Here is a 22,693-nt window from a genome sequence, read left to right on the forward strand (position 1 = left end):
CAGGGTGGTTCTCCCTAGCAGAGATAGACAATTAATACAATACAACTCCCTTTTTAGTGCTAGGACAGTAGCCGCACCCGGGCCCACCTGCCGCCTGGCTGTCGACGCGGGCCGCGCCCCGCCGCCTTTCCCCTGTCCACACCCCTCGGCGCTCCTGGTTGGGGCTCTCCGCGGGGGCGGGGCTCGCGCAGAGCGGTGGGGGCGGGGCGTTTTGGTAGCGTCACCAGGCTCTCGCCTCTAGGCGCCCCCCCCCCACCCGCCAGCGGCCCCACGACCTGGTCTTTTCTGCTTGGGAGGCGCATGAGGCTCTCTGCTCATGGACCGAGCGGCCGTGGCGCGGGTGGGCGCGGTAGCGAGCGCCAGTGTGTGCGCCCTGGTGGCAGGGGTGGTGTTGGCCCAGTACATATTCACCATGAAAAGGAAGACGGGGAGGAAGACCAAGATCATCGAGATGGTGAGTGCAGGGACTTGGCGCGGCGGAGCCCGAGAGGGCTGGCCGGGGCTCCGGCTGTTGTAGAAATGCTCGGGAAGCCCAGGGGACCCGTTCTGGACCCTCGAGGGCGGCAGTCGGGCCTTTGTTAGGTCGTCTTTGGAAACAGACAGTAAATAGGTAATAAGAGCACGAGCTGCTTCCCGCTGCAAAGTACGTTCGCTTGGAGGTGTTCCTCCCTCCTTCCCGCATCCCCCGCAAGCCCTTGCAGTTAGTTCTAACAGAGGAATTCTTTCTGCGCTGTGGCTAGGATGAGTTACATTATGAATAGGTGTAATTTGGCAGTGGTTGAAAGAATGCCATTTATCCACTTGAGTTCTGTTGTATTTGGATATTATTTCTTCTTCTCTCGAACTGCCAGAATATATCTTTGTGTTCCTTTTCTTCCCAAATGTCTTGCATAACATTTTAGAAATCTGTTTACAATTCTATTGTAATAGAGTGTTTCAAGAATTCTGTTTGAAGTACAGTATAAACAGTATTTGCTCCAAAGTCGGGGATTTTTGTTTTTTAGAGTCAAGATAGGTTACTTACTTGATATACTTTCTGGATGTAGTGTATACTCCAGGTATACTCCCGATCATGCGCTGCACAAGTGAACATACGCGGTTAAAAATTTATGACAAGTCAATTGACAATCTGCAACTCTACTAAATATTAATTATTTTAGTTTCATGTATTACTTACAATTTGTCAGCTGAGGAATCAGAAAAACTGTTTGGTTGCTAGTGGACCTAGGTGGAATACAGAAATATTTTCTGCAACTAAAAGTAAAAAATATTGACCACTACATGTCTCTTATGACAATAATATTTCTAGGATTTGTTTATTGCTAGAATTAAATTATTCTTGGGTTATTACTTCTTTTCTACACCTGCATTACCACGGCAGCCAATTTTTATCGCGGACATTTCATTTTGTTTATGGTGCTCTCCTGCTTAGAGAACCTTGGTGGCTTTCTTTTGTCCCAAACCGAAAATGTATTCATGAGTATCTTTATGTGACTCATAAAACCTAATTTTCTGTTTAAAAATTTGCAGTATGCATGTGAAAAGAAAACTGATTGCCATACTTTCCTGTGTGGTCTGCTACACCACTTCTCTTAATGAAGGTCCAGTGAGGCAGACTGACTTGACTTAGCTGTAGTATAGAAACAGGTCAGTCTTTACATACACATATGTGTACCCACTGTTATATTAATTTATATATGTGCAGACTGCTACTAGCTGTTAAAAGGGAAAAAGTCCAAAGAGTTTGATGTTAACTTGTAACTTTAATGGGTACGTATTACAAATAACATAAACATTTTACTGGGAATCTGAAGACCTGGATTCAAATGCTTGTTTTATCTCTTGGTAATAGATGTGTTTTAGGGGGCATGCCCTACCCACCCACCCCCACCTCACCCTGGAAATCCCCCACCTTAGAGAATCTGTACAAACCCATGGATGTCCAGTGGACATAGCTCAAACTGGTCACAGGTGATGGACCCAGCAGTAACTGCCCAACCCTGTGGGCCTACCCAGAGCTGATGAGGTCAACAAATGACCTCTGTCTGGCACTGGGTTTAATAGGTTTTACTGCTGTTAAGTTTTTAGTGAGAGACACAGGGAGTTGCTAGTGGGCTGTGTACAGTGCAGCTGAAATGTGCTCTAAGTCAGAAAGATGCTCATACAGGGGAAGCCAGTCAGAAGACATGCTGGAGATGTTCAGAGATAAGAGGAGCCTTTCCGTGTAGCTGATGTTTCTTTCCCTTTAAGCCTAATTCATCATTCTGTGTGTTCCCTAAGGCCTTGTAACAGCCAGACAAACAGTGGCTGGCTGTTTAGACAGATTTGTGTTCCTTGTACCCCAAATCTATTGAAGATTTCTAGTTCATTACCATGATCAGTATATGTTAATTTTTAAATAAACTTTTTACTTTGGAAAATTTTTAAATTTACAGAAGAGTTGTGCATGTTAGTAGAGTCCTCTTATACTCTATAACCAGTTTCCTCTGTTATTATCATTAATATGGAGCATTTGTTAAAATTAATAATTATATATACATTTTAAATATCCATACTTTGTTCAGATTTTCTTTGCTTTATGTCCTTATCTGTCCCATGATCTCATCTAGAATATCACATTATATTTAGTCATCATGCCTCTGTACTTCGTCTTGGCGCTAACAGTTTCTCAGATTTTCCTTGTTTTTTTACGTCTATGATACAATAAGAAATAATACATTTGGTGTTTGTCCCAGGTTCCTGGACACATAGCTCAGAAAACACTTGGACTCTGGGGAGTGTTCAGAGTGTCTCTTGCATGCTAATGAGATGGACTCTACCATCTGGTGGCCCTAAGGTGGCTTCAGGATGTGGGGTGTCGGCTGGTGCATCCAGAAAGATCAGGTGTGATTACAGGATTGGAACTTTCGGTGCCTCTCTCCCTCCTGTGGAGGGAGAAAGGGCTGGAGTTTGGGCTAATCACCTCTGGCCAATCATTTAATCTGTGTAACAGAGCCTCCATAAACACCCCTAAAGTTGAGCTGCCTGGTTTGTAATAAACCTGTAATGGGTAAGGAAAGCACTCTCCCAAGTTGTGTGCAAATAATGGGAACTGAAGAAGGGATCGTGCGAACTCTCAAATTTTCACCCAGGCAGTCAGACTTGTGTGTAGCAACCTGGGACTTGCTGAGTGGCATCTGAAGTAGGGGACAGACTTGTGGGACTGAGCCGTTTACTCATGGGATCAGGCACTCACTATAGATAGTGTCAAAGTCAAATTCACCGGAGAGTTGAATTGGTTGGTATGAAGGAAAACGCTACAATTTGGTGCCAGCAGCACTGTATATAAAAACAGTTCAGTGTAAAGCACTGTAACTTTAACATGGTGTTAATTAGGGTGGTCAGTGATGCCAGCTGTGAAAGAATTCACAAAGAGAAGTGTAAAGTGTTTATTCACTCTCCAGGAAGGGAGAGGGGCATGGAGTGGAGAGATATACCAGCATTGAGGGGTGGGGGCTTTGAGCTTTTATTGGATTATAAGTGGATTAAAAAAGGTTGGGGGGGGTTGCTACTGCTGGGCAGTTGGGGTGTTGAAAGGCGAGGCTGCAGTTTGCTCCAGTTTGCTCCAGTGTTATCTTCTGCCTGTGGCTGTAGGGAGCAGTTGGTGAGTTCTGTTCTTGCTTCCAGTAACTTCCTGTCCTGGAACAGAAGCTCAGCAGCCTAAAGTGGCAGTCATGTTTCCCAGGGTCATAGGCCTGCTAGACAAATGGTGCCACAATAGCAACTGAGGCTGGCTTTATCCTTTCAAATGGGAGCTGTAATTATTATACAGAGCACAGACTATTTAGCTCCTCTGACATCCTAGCATCATTTTCCCTTATGGACACTACCAGTGGGGCAGAATCTTTGTCCACTGAACTTATTTTCTTTCATCTTTGTTTCTCTCCCCTAAGCCTTCATGGTAAAACCTACCCTTTCTAATTATCCCCGTAAGGATGACTTGCAGTTTTCGTAAACTGCACTGCAAGGGTTGAGGTTACCAAACATGTATAGAAGTTCATACATGTAGAGTTGAATTTTTGCCGCAGACGAAACTGGTGTTTGGGGAAGAATTATATAATCGAAAGCCTGAATCTCTTCCTTCCTCCAATCTCTCTTGGAGTCATGCAGTATCAAGTCCTTCCTCTATCTGCCAGCCATCACTTCTCAGTTTTGACTTCCCAATCCACCAAGCAAGCCCAGCCAGATTCAACCAGCTCTCTCCCAGGTGTCTCTATTCAGATAAGGCCTTTACAGCCAGGAATGGCCACTCTCCATAAAAACAAAGATTCGGGAGCAAAGTTTGAGCCCTCGCTGAACGCATCCTGCCAGGCAGAGAAACCCACTCCAACAGAGTTTAGGCTTTGAAGGACAGGGCTCTGAGGCTGGACTTAATTAGGTTTCTGGTTGCTGCTCCACAGTGTGGTCCCCGCCCAGTCCCTGGAGCTGTTCACTCAGCCCTAGCTCTGACAAGTTCTAGGATTACAGACTCATTAGGACAGAACCCCCTTTTCTTTTCTTTTTTCTTTTCTTTTCTCTTTCAAATTTCAGTTTTATTGAGATATAATTGACAAAACTGTAAAGTATTTAAATGCACATATTGGTGATTTGATATACATACACATTGTGAAAGAATTCCCTCCATCTAAATTAACTGACATATCCATCACCTTACATATTTTTTCCTTTTCTTTCTGTGTGTGTGTGTGTGTGGACATTTCAATTCTATACTCTTAGCAAATATCAATTAAACAGTACAGTGTTATCTAATTGTAAAAAAATATGGAAGTTGCCCTGGCTGGTGTGGCTCAGTGGATTGAATGCTGGCCTGCAAACCAAAAGGTCACAGGGTTCAACCAGTTAAGGCACATGCCTGGGTTGTAGGCCAAGTTGCCAAGTTCCCAAGTTGAGGGCATGTGAGAGGCAACCAATTGATATATCTCTCACACATTGATCTTTCTCTCCCTCTCTTTCTCCCTCCCTTCTGCTTTCTCTAAGAAGTAAATAAGTAAAATCTCAAAAAAACACACATTAGAAATAGGGAGCTTTTCATGACACAGTGCAACAGAGCCCCTGCATGTCTTTCTGTAGCATGGGTCACGAATCAGTCCTCCATAGCAAACATATTTTAAGTTCTCCAAGTGACCCCTCCAAAGACCCTTCTTGCCAGCCTGCCTTAAGAAACCACCCCCTTGAACAGCTCTTCACAGATGCATCTTCCTTCACTTTTTTCACCCTTTTTTATTCTTTAAATGGGTGAGGGCCCAAGAGTCATGAAACCAACTCTCTCCCTTTCCTTATTATAGAGTATGGTTCCCCTCACCTTAAGTGTGATGCCCATCATATTGGTTCCTGGGTTGAACCTCGACAGGCAGGTTCAGAATTTAATATCCTCTTACAGCCTAACATTCTATGAAAACTTTTAGATGTCCCCTTTTGTTAGGAACTGAATTGTGTCTCCCAAAATTCAAATGTTGACATCCCACCCCCTGCTACATCAGAATGGGAGCCCACTTGGAGCTCCACAAGACCCTTGGAGAGGTGATGAAATTAAAACGAGGTTGTTAGGAAGCAGCCCTGATCCAACTCTGAGGATCCAGCCCTGATCCTCTTCTATTACTGTGTCCGTATAAGAAGAGGAAAGAAAGCCAGGGCCATTTGTGCACGGAAGGATAACTTCATGAAAGAGGCTGCAAGCAGGTCGCTGCCCACAAGCCAAGGAGAGGGCCTCAGAGAAAACCAACCTCATCAACTAACCTTGGACTTCCGGCCTCCAGAACTGTGACCAATATCTAATCTTGGACTTCCAGCCTCCGGAACTGTGACAAAATAAATATCAGCCGCTTACACCACCCAGCCTGGTATCTGGCAATGGCTGCCTTCGCAGAGCAGCGCTCCAGTTTGTTTGTCTGTCCGTCTGTCTGTTTGTTTGTTTAAAGACAGGTTCGCAAATACATGCGGTTTGGGGTTTTTGTTGTTGTTATTTGATGAACATATGTCATCCTTTTCTCTTTTTCTATGTCTTTTTTTCCTCCAGAGTTATCCTTTCCCAGTTAGTGTGTAGCACTCAAATAAAAGGAGATCGATCACTCAGCCTTCAGAAGGTCAGATATATTTTGTCTCTTAGAAGAAGAAACTGAGCCCACCTTCAAGAAAATGAAGACTCAAAAGTATTACATTTTCTGCAAACCCTCTATATCACTGAATTCGAATTAAAAATGAGTGTAAAATCACTTGAGTTTATTAATAAAATACACATTATATCCTCTTGTGCAGCATTATATGAGGACTACTGTGCTACATAGGAGTAAGGGATTTATACCTTGCTTGTGCCGTCTGAGATGTAAAAAAAATAATAAATCTGATCTAGCCAATACATTAATCAAAGGAAAAAAGTAGCTGAGCATTTGAGATCTTCATTCCCAGCATGTCATCAGCTTTGCTCAAGTAAACTCATAAGAATTCTCAGAAAGAAAAATACACATATTTGAAAGGAATATTCTAAACTCCCTGGTTAAAGACAATGCAGTTGTCTATTGTGAAAATCCTAATGAACCTGCAGTTTCTCATTTGCCTTGGACATGACCACGAAACGTTTTCTCACTAGATTTTCTTTCTGCTTCATTGCTAGCATTCAGCCTATTGGGGAAATTTGATTAACCCTTACTTATTTTCATTGCCTAGATCAGCACTGTCCAATGTAAGTACAACACAAGCCGTATGTGATTTTCAAGTAGCCACTGGTAATTGTTAAGATTTTATAATAGCTATCTTAGATTTCTAGAATCTTCCAGATGTCCTTTGTCTAGCAAGTCCTTCTAGGGTGCTACTGACCAAATAGTTTGTCAACACACGATCACCTATATTCCTGTTATGTAGGGCCCACTGTCTTGGCACCTGACTGGACTGAGTAGAAAAGACTCAAACTCTTGAGGAAACGAAGGACTCAGAACATGTGAAATTCCTTAAATAATTCCTCCAAGTTGCAGAGGAGATAAGAAAGCAGAGAATAGAGAACACAGATGCACAGATGTCTTTGGAAAAGAATAAGGGACATCCTTGCCTCATAACAAGTGTATGCTCATTGATTTACAGTTGCTTATTTCTGCAAATTCTTATTTACATTATGTTTTACTATTTTCAGCCTTACAGTACCTGCCTCTACCTACTTAATTTTGTATTTCTGCCCATGTGACCTAATTTATCCTATTAAATTGCTCCTTTTTTTAAATTTTACATACCAACTGCTTCCCTAATGTGGGAAGGAAGAAACTTTATCCTCAAGGTTCTTCTGGCTGGTCTAATAATCAAACAGACATGAGAAGATTACAAGAGAATATAAGCTTACTTACCTGGCAGGGGAGATACCCTGGTCACAAAGGTGATTTTCCCAGGGTGACACTTATCCATTGCTGAGTCCTGGGATTTCCCCCAAAGTGGAAAATTGGACAGCATAATTTGTGGCACTAATGTAACAGGGTGCAGCCAAGGGGGGACCTCCCCAAATGGGGATTTGTAATGGGACTTATCTAGAACTCAGGGTGTCCAGGAAATATTAGAAAAAAATATATAGGATGTCCTCAACCCACAAGTCTGAGCTGGGGGATGGGATGCATGGAACGGGGCCATTGAGAGTTGTTTTGAATAGCAACAATTTTGCAGATAACCTCTAGAATGGTCATTTAATATATCTGTAACTTTTAACTGGTTTCATAGATACGTTAAATAGCTGTGGCCATGCTTTGAGCCAAGGGGATGGGGGTGACTTCAACCCAAGATGTAACTGGGAAGCAACTCCCCATGGCTGCGTGAGAGCTTGGAGATGATTGGCTCCATGCCATGAGGCCACACCTGCCCAGACTTACTATGGCAGCCCAGTAAAGCTGGAAGAATAGGGAATGCTGGCAGGTGTGACTGATTGTGGGAGGAGTTCGAAATAAAGCTGCAGAGGAAGATGGGTGCTGGGATTTAAACTCAGGCTGGCAGCCATGCTCAGCTTTTTGGTTGGGACCACGTGGCTTTGGCCAAAGTTGGGACCATGCAGCTTTAGGGTGCTCCCTTTTTGCCATGTGGCTTAGGAAGCAGGAGAGACTTTGCCTTGAAGGAAAGGGGTGAAAGGACTCTTTCTGGTGGGCCATGAGAAGTGCCACGTGGTTTTGGATAAACTGGAGATCGTGGTGGTGGCACAGCTGATGGTGCCAGGAGCCTGTACCACAGACTTATACTTCTTTTCCTGAGATATGGTACCCCAGACTGGGCAGAGGGAGAAGGAAGGACTGTGTGGTTGTGGGCATTCTAAAGGACTTTAGTATTTTTAATGAAGACATTAAGTAATTACTCTAAGGCTATATAACTTCTTAAATAAATAATAATCCCTCTCCTTTTCACCAATCTCTGGCACTGAGGGACATCTTTTCCCTGGTGGTGGGCAAGATGAACCTAGTAATGGGGGGAGACCCCCCAGAACACACAGGTGGGTTCATTCAGTAATGGTATATTGTTCACCCCACCACTCCCACCCCAGGTCTATTCTGGAACAGTAAGGGACTGAGTTCACGCTGTACCCCGGAAAAAAGAGAGAGAAAAATAACCAAATTTAATACATACATATGTATGGGAACCCCACAGACATGAGACAGCCAGGGACCTTGTGTGCAGAGAGGTTCAGAGACACAAAGGGAAAGTGGGTGTCTGAGACATTATGAGCTGGGGGTGAGTTAAGGTGCCTTGGGGACTGCATTGCGGGGTGATAAGAGCAGATGTTAAGTAAATAGAAGTTTGCCCTGCCCTACAGATGGGTCAAAGAGGTTATCTCTGATCTTCTCTTGAGCCCTGTAGAGGCACACCTTGGATAACTCATTCCGAACCCCTACTAATTTCTCCTTCATTACTAGATTACCATATTTTACCACATGTAATGCACACCCACATTTTGTGTGCATTATACATGAGATTATCATGCCCGTGGTATGTAGTCATTATATCCATGTGTAATGCACATCCCTATTTTTCCCTCAAAAATTTGAGCAAAAAAAGTACATTATACACAGCAAAATATGGGTGTGTATTCTAATTCTGGTTTCAGGGGGGTTAGCTTGTTTTACTTATCAACAAATTACTTATTTTTTTCTGTAATAGGAAACGAATCTTTTTTTAAAAACATGAGATTGTATAATCTTACTCAGTTCTTCTCATATCCTTTATTAAACTCTCCCTAAATACATGTATCTGTCAAATGCAATAAAATGCAAGCACAAAACCAGAACAAATGTATAGTCTTAACGTCATCCCCTGCAGAGCAACAAGGAGGGTGGGACTTATTTGGACCACAGGGTAGGGGAGATGGAGCTATATTTAAAAGCTCCCCAACCAGTTAAAATTGTCATTTCTAGTTTAACCACATCTCAGCAATTTATGGCTTCCTCGTGAACATCCATGGTCACTCCCTAAATAGTTGGTGCTGTTTCTGAAACTTTAGTATAGTGTGCTTCCTTTCTAGAAATAAACTTATAACAAAAACTTCCTCCTTTCTTCTGTCATAAAGTAGTATCAGATGTCTGGACACTATAACTGAGTAAGAGGCAAGTATTGAGTCTATACTTAGAAAAAGGAGGGGGGAAACCAAGACGTAACTGCTTTAGTGTGTGAACGAAAGGGGCCACATTAACCTGACGAACTCAAAGGATGGCCTGAAATTAAAATTGATTAAGTAAGAGTTCAGTTTTACCTTTCATCCCATCCCAGAGGTTTCCCTGCTGTGCTCTCTCCCACCTCCCTTAATCCATCACCAGTGGGCTTCATGTGCCCCCTGGGGCCCCTCCTTTGACTTTGATGCATAAAGTAAGGTGCCAAAGCGCCGTTGCCCTGGGCGCTTCTCAGTGCATCAGGCTGTTGCTTCTCGGCAGTTGTTTGTCAGTTTGGCTCGGACTCACCAGAGTTCTCTACAGGTTTGAATGTTCCTTACACTGGAAAGTGGATTAAAGCTTCAGCATTTTAAAATATCTCCGTAGCTCGGCATTTATGGAATTTATAACACTGCTCAGATTTATGACCTTTTAGAACCTCTGTAGAATTTTTTTTAGAGATATAAATCCATTATATGGTTACATAATGTGTTAAATTTTTGTTTTGTTTTACAAAGCATATTCCCTGAGCTCCTGTGGCACTTCCTGATGATTTCCTCAAAATTTAGCAATTTGTATAGTATCTTATATTATTTTTTATAGATTTTATTTATTTATTTTTAGAGGGGAAGGGAGGAAGAAAGAGAGAAACATCAACATGTGGTTGCCTCTCACGTGGCCCCCACTGGGGACCTGGCCTGCAACCCAGGCATGTGCCCTGACCAGGATTCAAACTGGCGACCCTTTGGTTCACAGCCCGTGCTCAATCCACTGAGCTACACCAGCCAGGGCTATATACTATCTTACATTATTTACTGTTGTATATATCCTTTAAGTGTCTGAACTGGTACATATTTCTTATTCTTTCTGTTTTATTACTTGCATTTGACTAAGGTGAATGAAGACCCCAAAACAGTGGCTTCAATAAACAGATTTTACTTTTATTTTTATAATTTAATGAGAAGTCCAAAAAGCAGGCAGTCGTTGGTGTTAGTTAGAGGATACAAGGATATCACAGCAGAAGTCTTTGACATTTTCTTAGCTTTTCTTACGGTCATGAGACAGCGTTGCAGTCCTGGCCAACATACCTATTTTTCAGGTAGCAGGAAGGAGGAAAACCTATTTCAAGTAAAGTAGAACTTTCTCCTTACATGTCATTGGAAAGAACAGTGTCACATGGTCACCCCAACTCTAAGGGAAGCTGATATCCTTTTATTTTATTTTAGTTTAGTTTAGTTTAGTTTAGTTTAGTTTAGTTTAGTTTAGTTTTGGTTGAGCAAATTGCCACCCTCCGAAGAAATTGAGATTCTATCAGTAAGAAAGAAAGGGAGGGGTGTATTAACTGGATAATTAACAGTGTGCCACACCACACCGTAGTGCCTATTTTTTTTCCATACCTGTTGCCATTCAGTATTTATTGACTTAATATTTGACCAAAGTAAAACACATGTACATAATCTGATATTACTGGTAGTTAGTTGGCCAATAGAAAAATAGAGCATTCCAACTAGTCTAAGCGCTTAGTACTATAGCAGTAAAGAACACAAATGCAGACTAGCTTTGTTCTTCTGCCTATGTCAAGACTAAAGACATATCCATTCACACGTAAAATCCCTAGATCTTACACAGTTCTGGAGACATGGCCACTGCCTTTGTACATGCTAATGAGGTATAGAAGCTGCTCTCACAATTACATGTCACGACTAGCTCCACAGCTAGAGAACTTTAGAATGAATGAGTATAAATATGAGATACCCATAAAAGGCTATGTGGATTTCAGAGGGATTGGGTAATATTTGATGGATATGCTGGTATTTGAAGGGTAGCAGTCATGATCATGAAAGGGGAACTCAACAGTTAAAGATTTTACCTGTAGTTTATAGTTGATATATATGTGGAAAGCTGTTATTGCAGGAACCAGAATGCATGAGGTACAGGACTCCAGGAGGTTGACAGGCAATTCAGACTGGCACCTCAGGGGGTCAGCAAGTAATGGAGATGGTATCTGAGCCATCGTGTTCCAGGGAAGGAACCACAGTGATGCAGATAAAGAATTGTTGATCAACAGAGAAAGAAGTGCCAGAAGAGAAAAAAAAAAAAACTCAGCTGGAGCCAGACTTGAACTGGGCACTAGTATTTTTAATCTATCCAGAAATTTTCTTTTCTGGCTAAAAGCCTGAATGCCCTTAGGTACCTTTACTTTATTCATTTGCATTAATTCAAGGGGGATGAGCTGCATTCCCTCCCTCAATAGGTCGGTTTTTTTACTATCTCAAGTGGTGACTTGATAAACCACGACAAAGTTGGGCAGACCTGATTCTTTGAAGTAGCTGATCCCATGAACTAGTGTTGAAGTCCTCCCGTCGCTGGCAGTGCCCCCAGGCCTAGAGTGCATTTTGGGATGATTAATGTGGTGATAACTGAAGTACACTTAATGTGGCATTACCAGGAGGTGAGGAGTGGATCGAGGGAAAAATAATTTTCTCTCTACCTTTCTAAATTCTCCCTTGAGAACCCTAGAAGAAAAGACAGACTAGAGAATATAAGGGGGATAAATGGTAATAAAGAAAAAATACATACAAAAAGACAGACTAATGAAAAAAACTGTTAAAAAACAGAATTCACCCAAGTAAATGTGAAGATCTAATTGGCTTTAGTAAGTGATTCATGAATGGAGCAGCATCCCATTTAGCAAATAGAAGGTGATAGTTCTTAGGCTTAGGTGACTAAGACATTTAGAAAGCTGTTATTCCAAGAACTGGAATGCATGACCTACCTGACTCCAGAAGGTAGACGAGCAATTTGACCTTTGTGCACCAGGGGGTTTGCAAGTGACAGAGAAGGTATCTGAGCCATTGGATCCCAGGGAGGGATGCAGATAAAGAATTGTTGATCCACAGAAAAACAAGTACTGGAAAAATTGTGCTGAAGTACTAGGAAGATCATGCTGGCCTGCAACTCTTTCCCACTTACCTTTTTTCCAAACCCCTTTGCCTACTTTTTCTTCTCCTTATATAAAGGTCGGCCTGAGATGAGATGTTAATACAGTTTTTGAGTGTACGTAACCCACTATCTTCTCACATCACTGGCATCTGAATAAAGCACCCATAGAAATTCAATCCATGTCTCTACTTGTTAGGTTTGGTAGTGACAAGCAGTGTGAACTCCAACTTTTCCAGTTTCTAAGGCTTGTATGAGGGGTGGTAAAAAAAAAAAATGGAAGGCTCTTATAGGAAGGATTATTTTGCAGTAGTACCTCTTTTCTTTCGGGGAAGAGAAGGAGGAGAGTCTTTATATAGATTGCCCTTCTGCGTGGTGGGTGGAGAGGGCCTATATGACAGATCACCTCATGGTACTTAACCAGAAAATTCTATCCCAGTAGATTAAGACTGTGTTTCACCCTGGCCGCTGTGGCTCAGTGGATTGAGCATCACCTTGCCAACTAAAAGGTCGCCGGTTCTGTTCCCAATCAGGGCACGTGTCTGGGTTTTGGGCCAGGTCCCCCATTGGGAGCGTGCAAGAGGTAGCGGATTGATGCTTCTCTCCCTCTCTTTACCTCTCTCTAAAAATAAATAAAATCTAAATAAATAAATATCACCTCCATTTTAAAAAAAAAAAAACTGTGTCTGGGAGAGGTTAGAACTACAGTTACATCAGGTGTTAAATCTAGGTTTGGTATCATGGCCGTTTAGCATGAGCAAAGGCATTTGGGGCTGTGATTTTTTTCTTTAACAAAACAGAAGTTTATTAGCATGTATATGTCAACATAAGCAATGTCCCAACCTGGAAATAATTTTTATAAGAATTTCTTTGAGCCAAACTGGGTTAAGGAGGGAATCTGAGGAGCATTACATGAGTGTGGGAGAAAGCAAGGTGAAGGCGAGGTTACCGCATAGCTAACCTTATGTGCTCTCTTGAGGGTGGTTATGCTTATTCCAAAGTTGTGTAACTTTTGCACCAGAACAATAGACAAGTCTCGCTTAAGGCAAAGATTAACCTTTCACTCAGGAAGTTATAGGTTGGGCTGTGACCTCAACCTACCCAGTTAGGAATTTATGATCGAAACTTTGCACAGAACTGACCCTTTTGTTTTGTTCATATACACATGGGAGATACCCTTGGGAAAATGAATAACTCCCCTAGGTGATTTAGAATTATAACAATGCAGTTAAAACAAGAGAGAAGGGTATGAGGGAGGTTTGTTAGGGGAGGGGGAGGAAAATATGGCAGGGTGACTACAGGTCCATATGCAGATGTGAGGTGGTGCTTCTCTGCTGTTAAGAATTACCTGTGATTTAATAGTCCTTCTCTTCCTGGTACAGAGTAAAAGACACCCTTACAAATGGAGACTTCCCCTATAAATTTACATTTTTTTTTTACAAAAAGTAACTTCTGTGTTCTCTGAGTCTTCCCTGTGTCTGCTATTTCTGTGAATAATCAATTCAAAATAATCCTTAGGCCAAAAAGGGCATACACTGGGGTGCCATTGCCTGCCACCTTTGATTTAAAAATGGATTAAAGCCTGGATGAAAGGTAATGGAATCCAGGACTGCCATGGGAGCAGCAGAAAGAGAGGCCAGAATTATTACCCTGGCCAATTACGTCCATTGGTTAGAACATCGCCCTATATGGCAAGATTCTGGGTACAATCTCGGGGTCAGGGCACATACAGGAATCAACCAATGGATGCATCAGTAAGTGAAACAAAAAATCAAGAGGAACAACAAAGTGATGTTTTCTCTGTCTTTCTCTCTTTCTCTTTCTCAAATCAATGAATAAAAATTTTTAAACAGAGAGACACAGAATGACAGGGTGAAATCTATAGGCCTTTATGACTTTTGTGAAGCGTTTTAGATTATCCTTAACTTAGAGTAGTTTGGACATTCCCTATAGTTTCTGTTGAATCATTTCCATAGATCCCTATTTTGTTGCTCATTTAAAATAATTCAGGCATCACAATATGTCCCTTTACTGAATTAAGCATAATAAGTAATCTTGCCCTGGCCAGTGTGGCTTCATTAGAGTGTTGTCCCGTAAACTGAAAGTCAGCAGGTTTGATTCCTGGTCAGGACACATCCCTGGTTTGCAAGTTCAGCCCCAGTTTCTCTCTCACATCAGTGTTTCTCTCCCCGCCCCCCTTTCCTCCTCTCTCTAAAAATCCATACGCATGTCCTCAGCTGAGGATTAAATAAATAATCAAGGAATATTTTTATAAAAAGAAGCATAAACATAATCTTAAATCTTTTTCACCTTTATTCTTTTTTAAATTAGAGGCTGTAACTTATATCTTTGATATAATAATTAATTTGAAATCTAATGTCATGAACCTTACCTGAAACAGCATTTGGGGAAGTCTGTACAATTATCGCTTTTGTCAGCAGGTGGCAGACTTCCGTCTTTGCTATGGCACGGTGGAGCTATGCAGCGTGTTTAAGTTACCTTTCTTGTCTGTGCGCTTTTGTTTACTTTCTTGGTGTTGTTTAAACCGATCCATACAATTTAAAGGACCTGACAAGAAGACAATGGTAAGATGCCCTAAATCAAATTACAGCAGGCCAGAAGGTGGAAGGAAGAGCCGAAAGAAACAAGTGCAGGGCTAAACCAACTGAAGACTGCCCCCACTCCTGAGTGTAAATTGGAATTTTGGATTCATTTTCAGGTGGCTATTTTCATGATTGTCTAAAAGAGAAGATAGCCAGGAGCCGCTGCTTCTTGAATTTTCCAGTCTGCTACCCACAGCTAACGCAGACAGCTCTTCCTTAGGAGTTTCTGCGGCTATCCCAGAACCAGCCTGCACTGGGCTTCAGCTTCTCTCAGCCCCTTTCGTCTGTAGCTAATGTGCCGGTAAATTATTTCAGAACAACGTACATATTGTACAAAAACTCTTGCCAACTCCAGGACGGATGCTGGTGGTGTAGATGCCACGCCCAGGACCCATCTTCTTTTTCTTCCTAGCAGTGTCCTAAGAAACCCTTTCTTTTACAAAAGACTTTTTTGCCTGGAAGTTAAATTTTTTGTTTCACACAAGTAGGACCATGTTCTGCCATTACAGCTGTAAATGCTGTTTATCTATTTTGTTTTTCCATACCTGTTGTTTGTCTTCTTAATTTTCAAGGTGCTAGTAGATGACACAATGGTTTAGTAATTCACGGGAGGATTGCTTACATTGTTTGGCAAGTTCCTGCCTATCAGCAGGCGGAAGTAGGTAGAGTCATATGTTGTGGCTTCTGCCAGCTCCTTCCTGCCCCCAGTTTATCTGCTCCGCTACCTGTCATGGCACAGCCCTCTCTACCACACCCCAATACCCTGAGTCAGAGCACTGTCATCCAGAAAAAATCATCATACTTCTGCAGTTTCCCCCATGAACAATTTGTCAACTTACCTAGATTTCTCTGTCAAATGCATAGTGTTCTAAGGGAACGAGACCCTGGAATTGATTCAGATGGAAGGAGACAAGAAAAGATTGAGAATCTAAGCACAGTATCAAATACTAAAGTGTTATAAAATAGAAACCCACTGAATTATCTTTAGAAAACACTGGGCTACACTGGGACTAGGACTAGAAAACAATTAGAAATGGATTCCCATTTGGGTTAATTTGGCCATGTCCAATTCTCCTGTAACCAGGAGAAAGGAATGAAAAATTTGCGCCAAGTGCCCCCTGCATGTGTACCTTTTTTAACTCTTAAAGCAAAGTCCCACTGGTTATTGTAGATTTCTGTTACTTTGCCTAGGAACAACCAGTAATCAGCAGGGTCAGCGTCCAGTCCGAGTTTAGCTCTCTGAAGCTTTTTGGTAAATCATACTTCCCAAAGTTGGGACAAGAATTAGTTTGTTAGCAAAGTGTCGCGGATCTTTAATTTTTTTGTCTTTCCAAGCTAATTAAATATTTTATTCTTTTTTGTCCTTTGTGCATAACTGTGCACTATGGATATGATTTTGTCACATTCATTCATAGTTTTGGTAGAATAGGAAAACCTGTCTAGTGTTCCATAATTATTGTTCTGCTATTCTCTATACTGTAAGTATTCTGGCTTATCCAGTAAAGATATACAGTGTTTTCTTTCTTTAAAAAGTAATGTAATCTGTGCTTTGAACACTAGGCAGTCTTGTAAGAGAATAAGTTTGTGTGCTACGTAACGTTGGAGAGTGTAGTGTGCGTTTGGTCCACGTCTCAGTGGGGTCCGATAATGGTTCAGCCTCAGGCAAGTTACCCGGCTTTTCTAAACCTCCATTTCCAGCTCTATCGAATGGAGAGGATTCATCTAAAAATTCTCCTACCCCTTTGATTCCTTCAGGGTGGTATATTAAGAATATGTTCTAGTCCTGACTGGTGTGGCTCAGTTGACTGGGCATCAGCCTGAAAAGCAAAGGGTTGGCGGTTTGATTCCTGTCTGGGCGCATGCCTAGATTGTGGGTTCATTGCCAGGTCTGGACATGTATAAAAAGCAACTGATGTTTCTCTCTCACATCAGTGTTTCTATTTTTCTCTTACTCCTTCCTTTCTCATCTCTCTAATAAATTAAAATATATAAATAAATCTTTTAAAATATATATATATGATCCATCTTTGTGTTGTATTTTTAAAATTGATTCGAGAGAGATTGATTTGCTATTCCACTTATTGATGCCTTCATTGGTTGATTCTTATATGTGCTCTGACCTAGGATCGAACCTGCAACCTTGGCATATTGAGCTGATGCTCTAACCAACTGAGCTACCAGGCCAGGCCTGTGTTGTATTTTTTCATTGCGCTATGGGATAATCCCAACAGTATACTATTCCCAATACCTACTAGGATTATTCAGATTAAAAAAGAGGTGATATACATAGAATGCCAGACAGTATATACCGTATAGCACTTATTCAATAAATGTTCATTCTCTTACCTTCTCCCTTCTATTAATAAACAAAACTATTCTTTTCACAGCTTTCTTTCAGGCATGATGTTATCCTATTGTAGGGTCAAATTAAGTAACACATTTAAAAATGATCTCTAAACAGTATTCTCTTTGAGCTCTTGGATTTGGAGATAAACACAGAATGTCTAGTTACAGCATAATCTTTCTTAACTTTAAAAAGATTGGGGATAGGAAGATGCGCTGTATTACACTAAACTTTCCGGAACAATTTTTAACCTGAGCATCTAGGCTAGAAAACAGGGCCTAATCCCTCTGCACCTGCTGTCCTCGTTGCAGACGGTGAAACCAGTTCCGGTCGCACTCTTGGGCGTGTACACTTACATACATGTTGTTTTCAGTTACTGAAGTTTAATTTCACTAACACTATGTGAAAAACATGGGTCCCTGTAAAGGATCAAGGCTTCTATATGTGTTTGACTCACTTTTGAATCCCCTCTGATACACTTGCAACAAAAAAAGACAGTGTGATCGCTGTAGATTTTCAAAACTTAACTCATTGGGTCCACCCATACACAGGGATTTCCAAGCCTGTGACTCAGCATTAGGGAAGTTTTAATAATTAAGGACTCATTGGTACCTGAATTAAGATCTGCTTTTTGTAAGGAATTTGTCCATTTTAATTATTTGTGTATTGTAAGGTCCATTTCTCCCTTGATTCTCTCTTTTTTTCTGATATAAAAATAACTAAATCTCTATAAGGAAACAGGTAAGCTGCGATTTACACTCCCTAAATCCCCCCACATTTGAATAAGCATACTCCCTTCTTTATGCATATAAATATTAAGCATAATTTTCCCCAAAATTGGATCATACTGTGACATTGTTTTTAACAAGGTTATTCACTTAACTTATTTTTAGTAGTAAATTTATACTTAATAACTATTATATTACTTTTTTATTATACCATATACAGATATCATAATTTATTTAGCCAGTTCTTCATTTTTGAACCTTTACATTTTCCTGGGTTTTGTTACTATAAATAGATCCATGCACAGTCTTACAGCAGCTGTGCCCACCCACGGTCATTCGTTTGAATGGAATTGCAGGTCAAGGGGCAAGCACAAGGCTTTCGAATGTGCTGTCAGGTTACCCTCTGGAAGGGCTGGACCAGTTTACTTTCCACCAGTGGCACATTCGAGTCCCTAGGTCCCTGTTTTCCTGGGAGTAGGGATTTTTTTCCTCATCTTTCCAAATAGTAGTTATTTTTAAGTATTTCTATTACTTTTTAAGTTGAGCTTTTAAAAATAGCCCTCATTGGTGTGGCTCAGTGGATTGAGCCCACGCCTATGGACAGAGGGTTTGCAGGTTCGATTCCCAATCAAGTCACATGCCTGGGTTACAGGCCAGGTCCCCAGCTGGGGGCATGCAAGAGGCAACCAATCCATGTTTCTCTTGCGCATCGATATCTCTCTCCTTCTTTCTCCTCTTTTTCCCTTCTAGATAGATAGATAGATAGATAGATAGATAGATAGATATTTAAAAAATAAATGGCCACTTATTATCTTCTTTTCTGAGTCATATGAGTTCTTTTTCTTGATTTTCCAAGGCTCTTTTGAGTTTAACCATGACAGTATGTTAGAAATGTATTTTTCCGAGTGTTTTTTTGTTTTAGTCCCATTTTGAGCAATCTAAATGTGACCCTCCTTTTCAGACCTTTCCATGGCATCTTTCAACCCCTGTACTCATTCTTTAGAATGTTTTCAGAGGTTCGTTTGCACTCCACTCCTCTCCTACACATTATGACTTCGTGCTGTAGTCAGAGTGGGAGGAGAAGAGAGCGTAGTGTTTGAATAGTGTGTATTTCTTAATCTTTAGTTTTCCCTCCCAGCCATAGAATGAGGAAGGCTACTGCAGGCAAAAACAGTCAGGCATGATTTCACCCTACTAGATAATTTTTTACTTTACCTTCACAAGTGTGACAACACATGCCATGCTCATTTCCTCCAAAATGTAGCAGCATCATAGAGTCTTACTTTCTTATATTTTGGAACAAGTAGCTTTAATTAAAAAAATAATCTTTGTTATTCTTCTGGGTGTACAATATATTCATTACAGACAATTTAGAAAATACTGCAGAGTATGGAGAAGCACGTGCAGTCACCTGTGCTCCTATCCTTCCTCTGTGGTGACAGCTGATTGTTAGAATACATTTGATGCAGTCGTGTTAGACGACCATTGTACCGTTGGATTTCGTTTGTTACTTGCTTATTATTTAAGACTCTTATGTCTGTATTCATGCTTGAAGTTAGGCATGTTTCCTCTTTTTGTGCTATTTTTGACAAGCTTGTATCAGGGTTTTATACTAATTAGTTTCATGAACAGAACTGAATCGCTTCCCTTCTTTTCATGTGTTTTTAAATAGTCTCTCTAGCATAGGAGGCATCGTTCTCTAAAAGTTCGAAAGAGCTCACCACTATAAAATTTGTCCATAAAGCTTCGGAAGGCTGTAAGTTCTGTTCTATGACATATATTGTCTAATGTAATACATGTCATCAGAACTTTTGTAAGGTTAAGTGGAGTACTTTGGTTTACTAACTATATCGAGTTCATTTTCAAAGAAGTTTTTTAAGGGCTATCTTTTATTGTTTCTTGAATGAACACACTGTAAAAAAGTGAAATAGATGTAAATTAACTATTTTTCCATATTTTATCCTGAAAAAATTCAAATATACACAGAAATTGAAAGTGAGAAATCTATGTGAATTCCTAAAAATGTAAAAAAGTATATTCTTTGGGTTCTTTTCAATCCTGTGAACATTTTTAAAACCTTATATACTTTTACAACTCAAGTTATCACCTACTACTCTTCCATATAATTTCTAGTAAGTCTTTCTACCATTTTTTTCATCCTTTTCCTACCTTATTCTTTTTTTAAATGAGTTTATTTGGCACATCAGAAAGGGTATAGTAAGTTAAGTCTTTGTACTCTCTATTTAAATGTATTGGATATAATACACCAATAATAAAATAAAAGCTTAAACAAAATAACCTTTTGGCCATCTGTAATACAACCCATACCAAAATAGCAATCCTAAACAATACTGTTTCTTTTCAACAGACAGAATACCAACTGTGTAATGTGGAAAGAGTTCAAAATTAAAACAGTTTTTTATCTTGTTCCATTTCAGGCACAAAGATTCAGATATATAATGGAAACAATTTCAGTGCTAAGCATCTTGAAGTATTAGAACATAATACATTTGAAAGGAGAGCTAAGAAAGACTCCGTTCATTTATACATCCAGTTTTCTTGAACTTTACCTTCCTTTTGCAACAATATCATTTCTTCTTCTACAGTAGTTTATTTATTTAATTTTTTAAAGAATGCCTGCTCTTTTTTTTTTTTTTAATTTCTAGAGAGAGGGGAAGGGAGGGAGACGGAAAGGGACAGAAACATCAATGTGTGGTTGCCTCTCGCATGTCCCACACCAGGGAACCTGGCCCGCAACCCAGGCATGTGCCCTGACTGGGAATTGAACCAGCGGCCTTTCAGTTCACAAGTCAATATTCAGTCCACTGAGCCACAACAGTCAGGGCTCTTTCTCACAAGTTTAAACTACAGAATGTATTACTTTTTATGTGAGAAAGTAAAAATGATATACACCTCATTCAAGAACTTTGAGTTTCTGAAAATTAAGTTATTCAATCTTAGATTTTTGCATAGAATTTTTAAGAATGCATTGAGATCAGAACCATAGGTTTTCCTCAGTTTGCACATTTGTGTGTAAATTCATAAATGCAGCAATCAGCTTCACCAGCAGTAATCTAAACAATAAGCTTTAGGAATGATTTGCAGTAAAAAACTTATAAGATGATCTTTACTAGTTCTTCATTTTCCCAAAATGTAGTTATTGTTTCATCTTTGTTTTTGCTCCTTAAACATTTTAAACTATATCCATGTAAACATGTACAGCACCTTGTTTTAATTTTGTTACAGTGTTGAGCTTAGTTGGCTATTCTCAGAAGAGTTTTAAGAGAAATTACATGCCTAGGTAGGTGTCTTGCACATTTTAAAAAGTCGTCCTTCTATTTACATCATGCAGCAATTAACGGGAACAAGTTTTACAAGAGTTGTAAACAGAGTATTGCATCTCACCTCCTACCAAACTGTCTTCTGTATATGGCTTTATTGTTTGGTTCGGAATAACTTCCTTAGGGTGTCAGTCAAGTTCATACTGAAGTTTAAAAAGTACATTGCATGGCTGAATGATAATTGGATTATGGTAAACTGTGAGTTAGTAGTTAAATCTTAAATCAGATTATTGAGAAATAATACAGATTTTATGTGGGATTATGAAATTTTTTTCTTTCACACACCACTATTAATTAATGTAATAACTTTATACCCTTTACTTCTCTATCCCAAGATTAAAGGTGAAGTGAATTAATCAATAAGTAATTAAGGTTAAGTTGAGAGATTTTATTTTCTGTGGCTTTTTTGTTTTTTTTATAATTCTAAGAAACTTTGTGATGGCAAACTGAAGTAATTATAGGTTTTTTAATTGGATAATTGATAGTATCTAAAAAGATGTAGCTAGTTATTCCGAAATACAAGTGGATATCCCTTTCTCCATTGATAAACACAGCCAGTTTCAGGAGAGAAAAATCTTCCAAAAAGTTGTGTCCTGTATGAGAAGTTATTTGCTCTTTGCAATTAAGGTATTTGCATCTACTACAACAAGAGAGCAGTACTGGACTTACAACATTTGGCACAGACCAAGTTTGAATAATAATCTGTTAGTGTCCTTTTTTTTCAGCAGTTCTTAAATTCGGGGGATTGTTTCTAACAGAGAATGCTGCTTCACGAAGTTGATTACCGAAGTGTTGTGTGGGTTTGATTTCTCTCCAGCGTAGAGAAGACTGATATAAAAGTGTATTTACGGAAGGGAAGCTGGGCCTGGCCCGTTCCTGGCGATAAAGCTGCCCGGAGCCCATGGCAGCCTTTATCAGGCCCTGGCACTCAGCGTGAGCACGCTGCAGTCTCACTGCTCGGGTGAAAACGACCCCGCCTCTTCTCAAACATTTTTCAGTTGAAAATGCATTGAAAAAAAAAACCATAAAAGTTAAAAATATATTCTTTCACAACAGATTGCTTTTATTTCCAGAAGGAAAGGAACTTTTTTCAATT

At 40.3% G+C, this 22,693-nt stretch overlaps 1 protein-coding gene and 1 non-coding gene across 4 annotated transcripts in view; both read left to right on the forward strand.

Moving 5' to 3' along the window:
* The first annotated feature begins 251 nt into the window (after nucleotides 1-251).
* Nucleotides 252-22,693, forward strand: part of NT5C3A (5'-nucleotidase, cytosolic IIIA) — a 43,903-nt gene continuing 21,461 nt past the window's right edge. For 2 of the 3 annotated variants that reach the window (XM_037126544.2, XM_037126545.2), the window contains exon 1: nucleotides 252-454. In XM_037126544.2, the coding sequence (XP_036982439.2) occupies nucleotides 317-454 (138 nt within the window). In that variant the 5' untranslated portion in view covers nucleotides 252-316. The remainder of the gene's footprint in view (nucleotides 455-22,693) is intronic. The other variant, XM_037126547.2, reaches the window with a different exon arrangement.
* On the forward strand, nucleotides 6,555-6,672 carry LOC119035304 (small nucleolar RNA SNORA32). The gene has a single exon (XR_005079769.2). It is a non-coding gene; the product is annotated as a small nucleolar RNA SNORA32 (small nucleolar RNA).

Source organism: Artibeus jamaicensis, unplaced genomic scaffold (assembly GCF_021234435.1).
Source record: "Artibeus jamaicensis isolate MK-2021 breed Jamaican fruit bat unplaced genomic scaffold, CSHL_Jam_final contig_1016, whole genome shotgun sequence".
Lineage (NCBI taxonomy): Eukaryota > Metazoa > Chordata > Mammalia > Chiroptera > Phyllostomidae > Artibeus > Artibeus jamaicensis.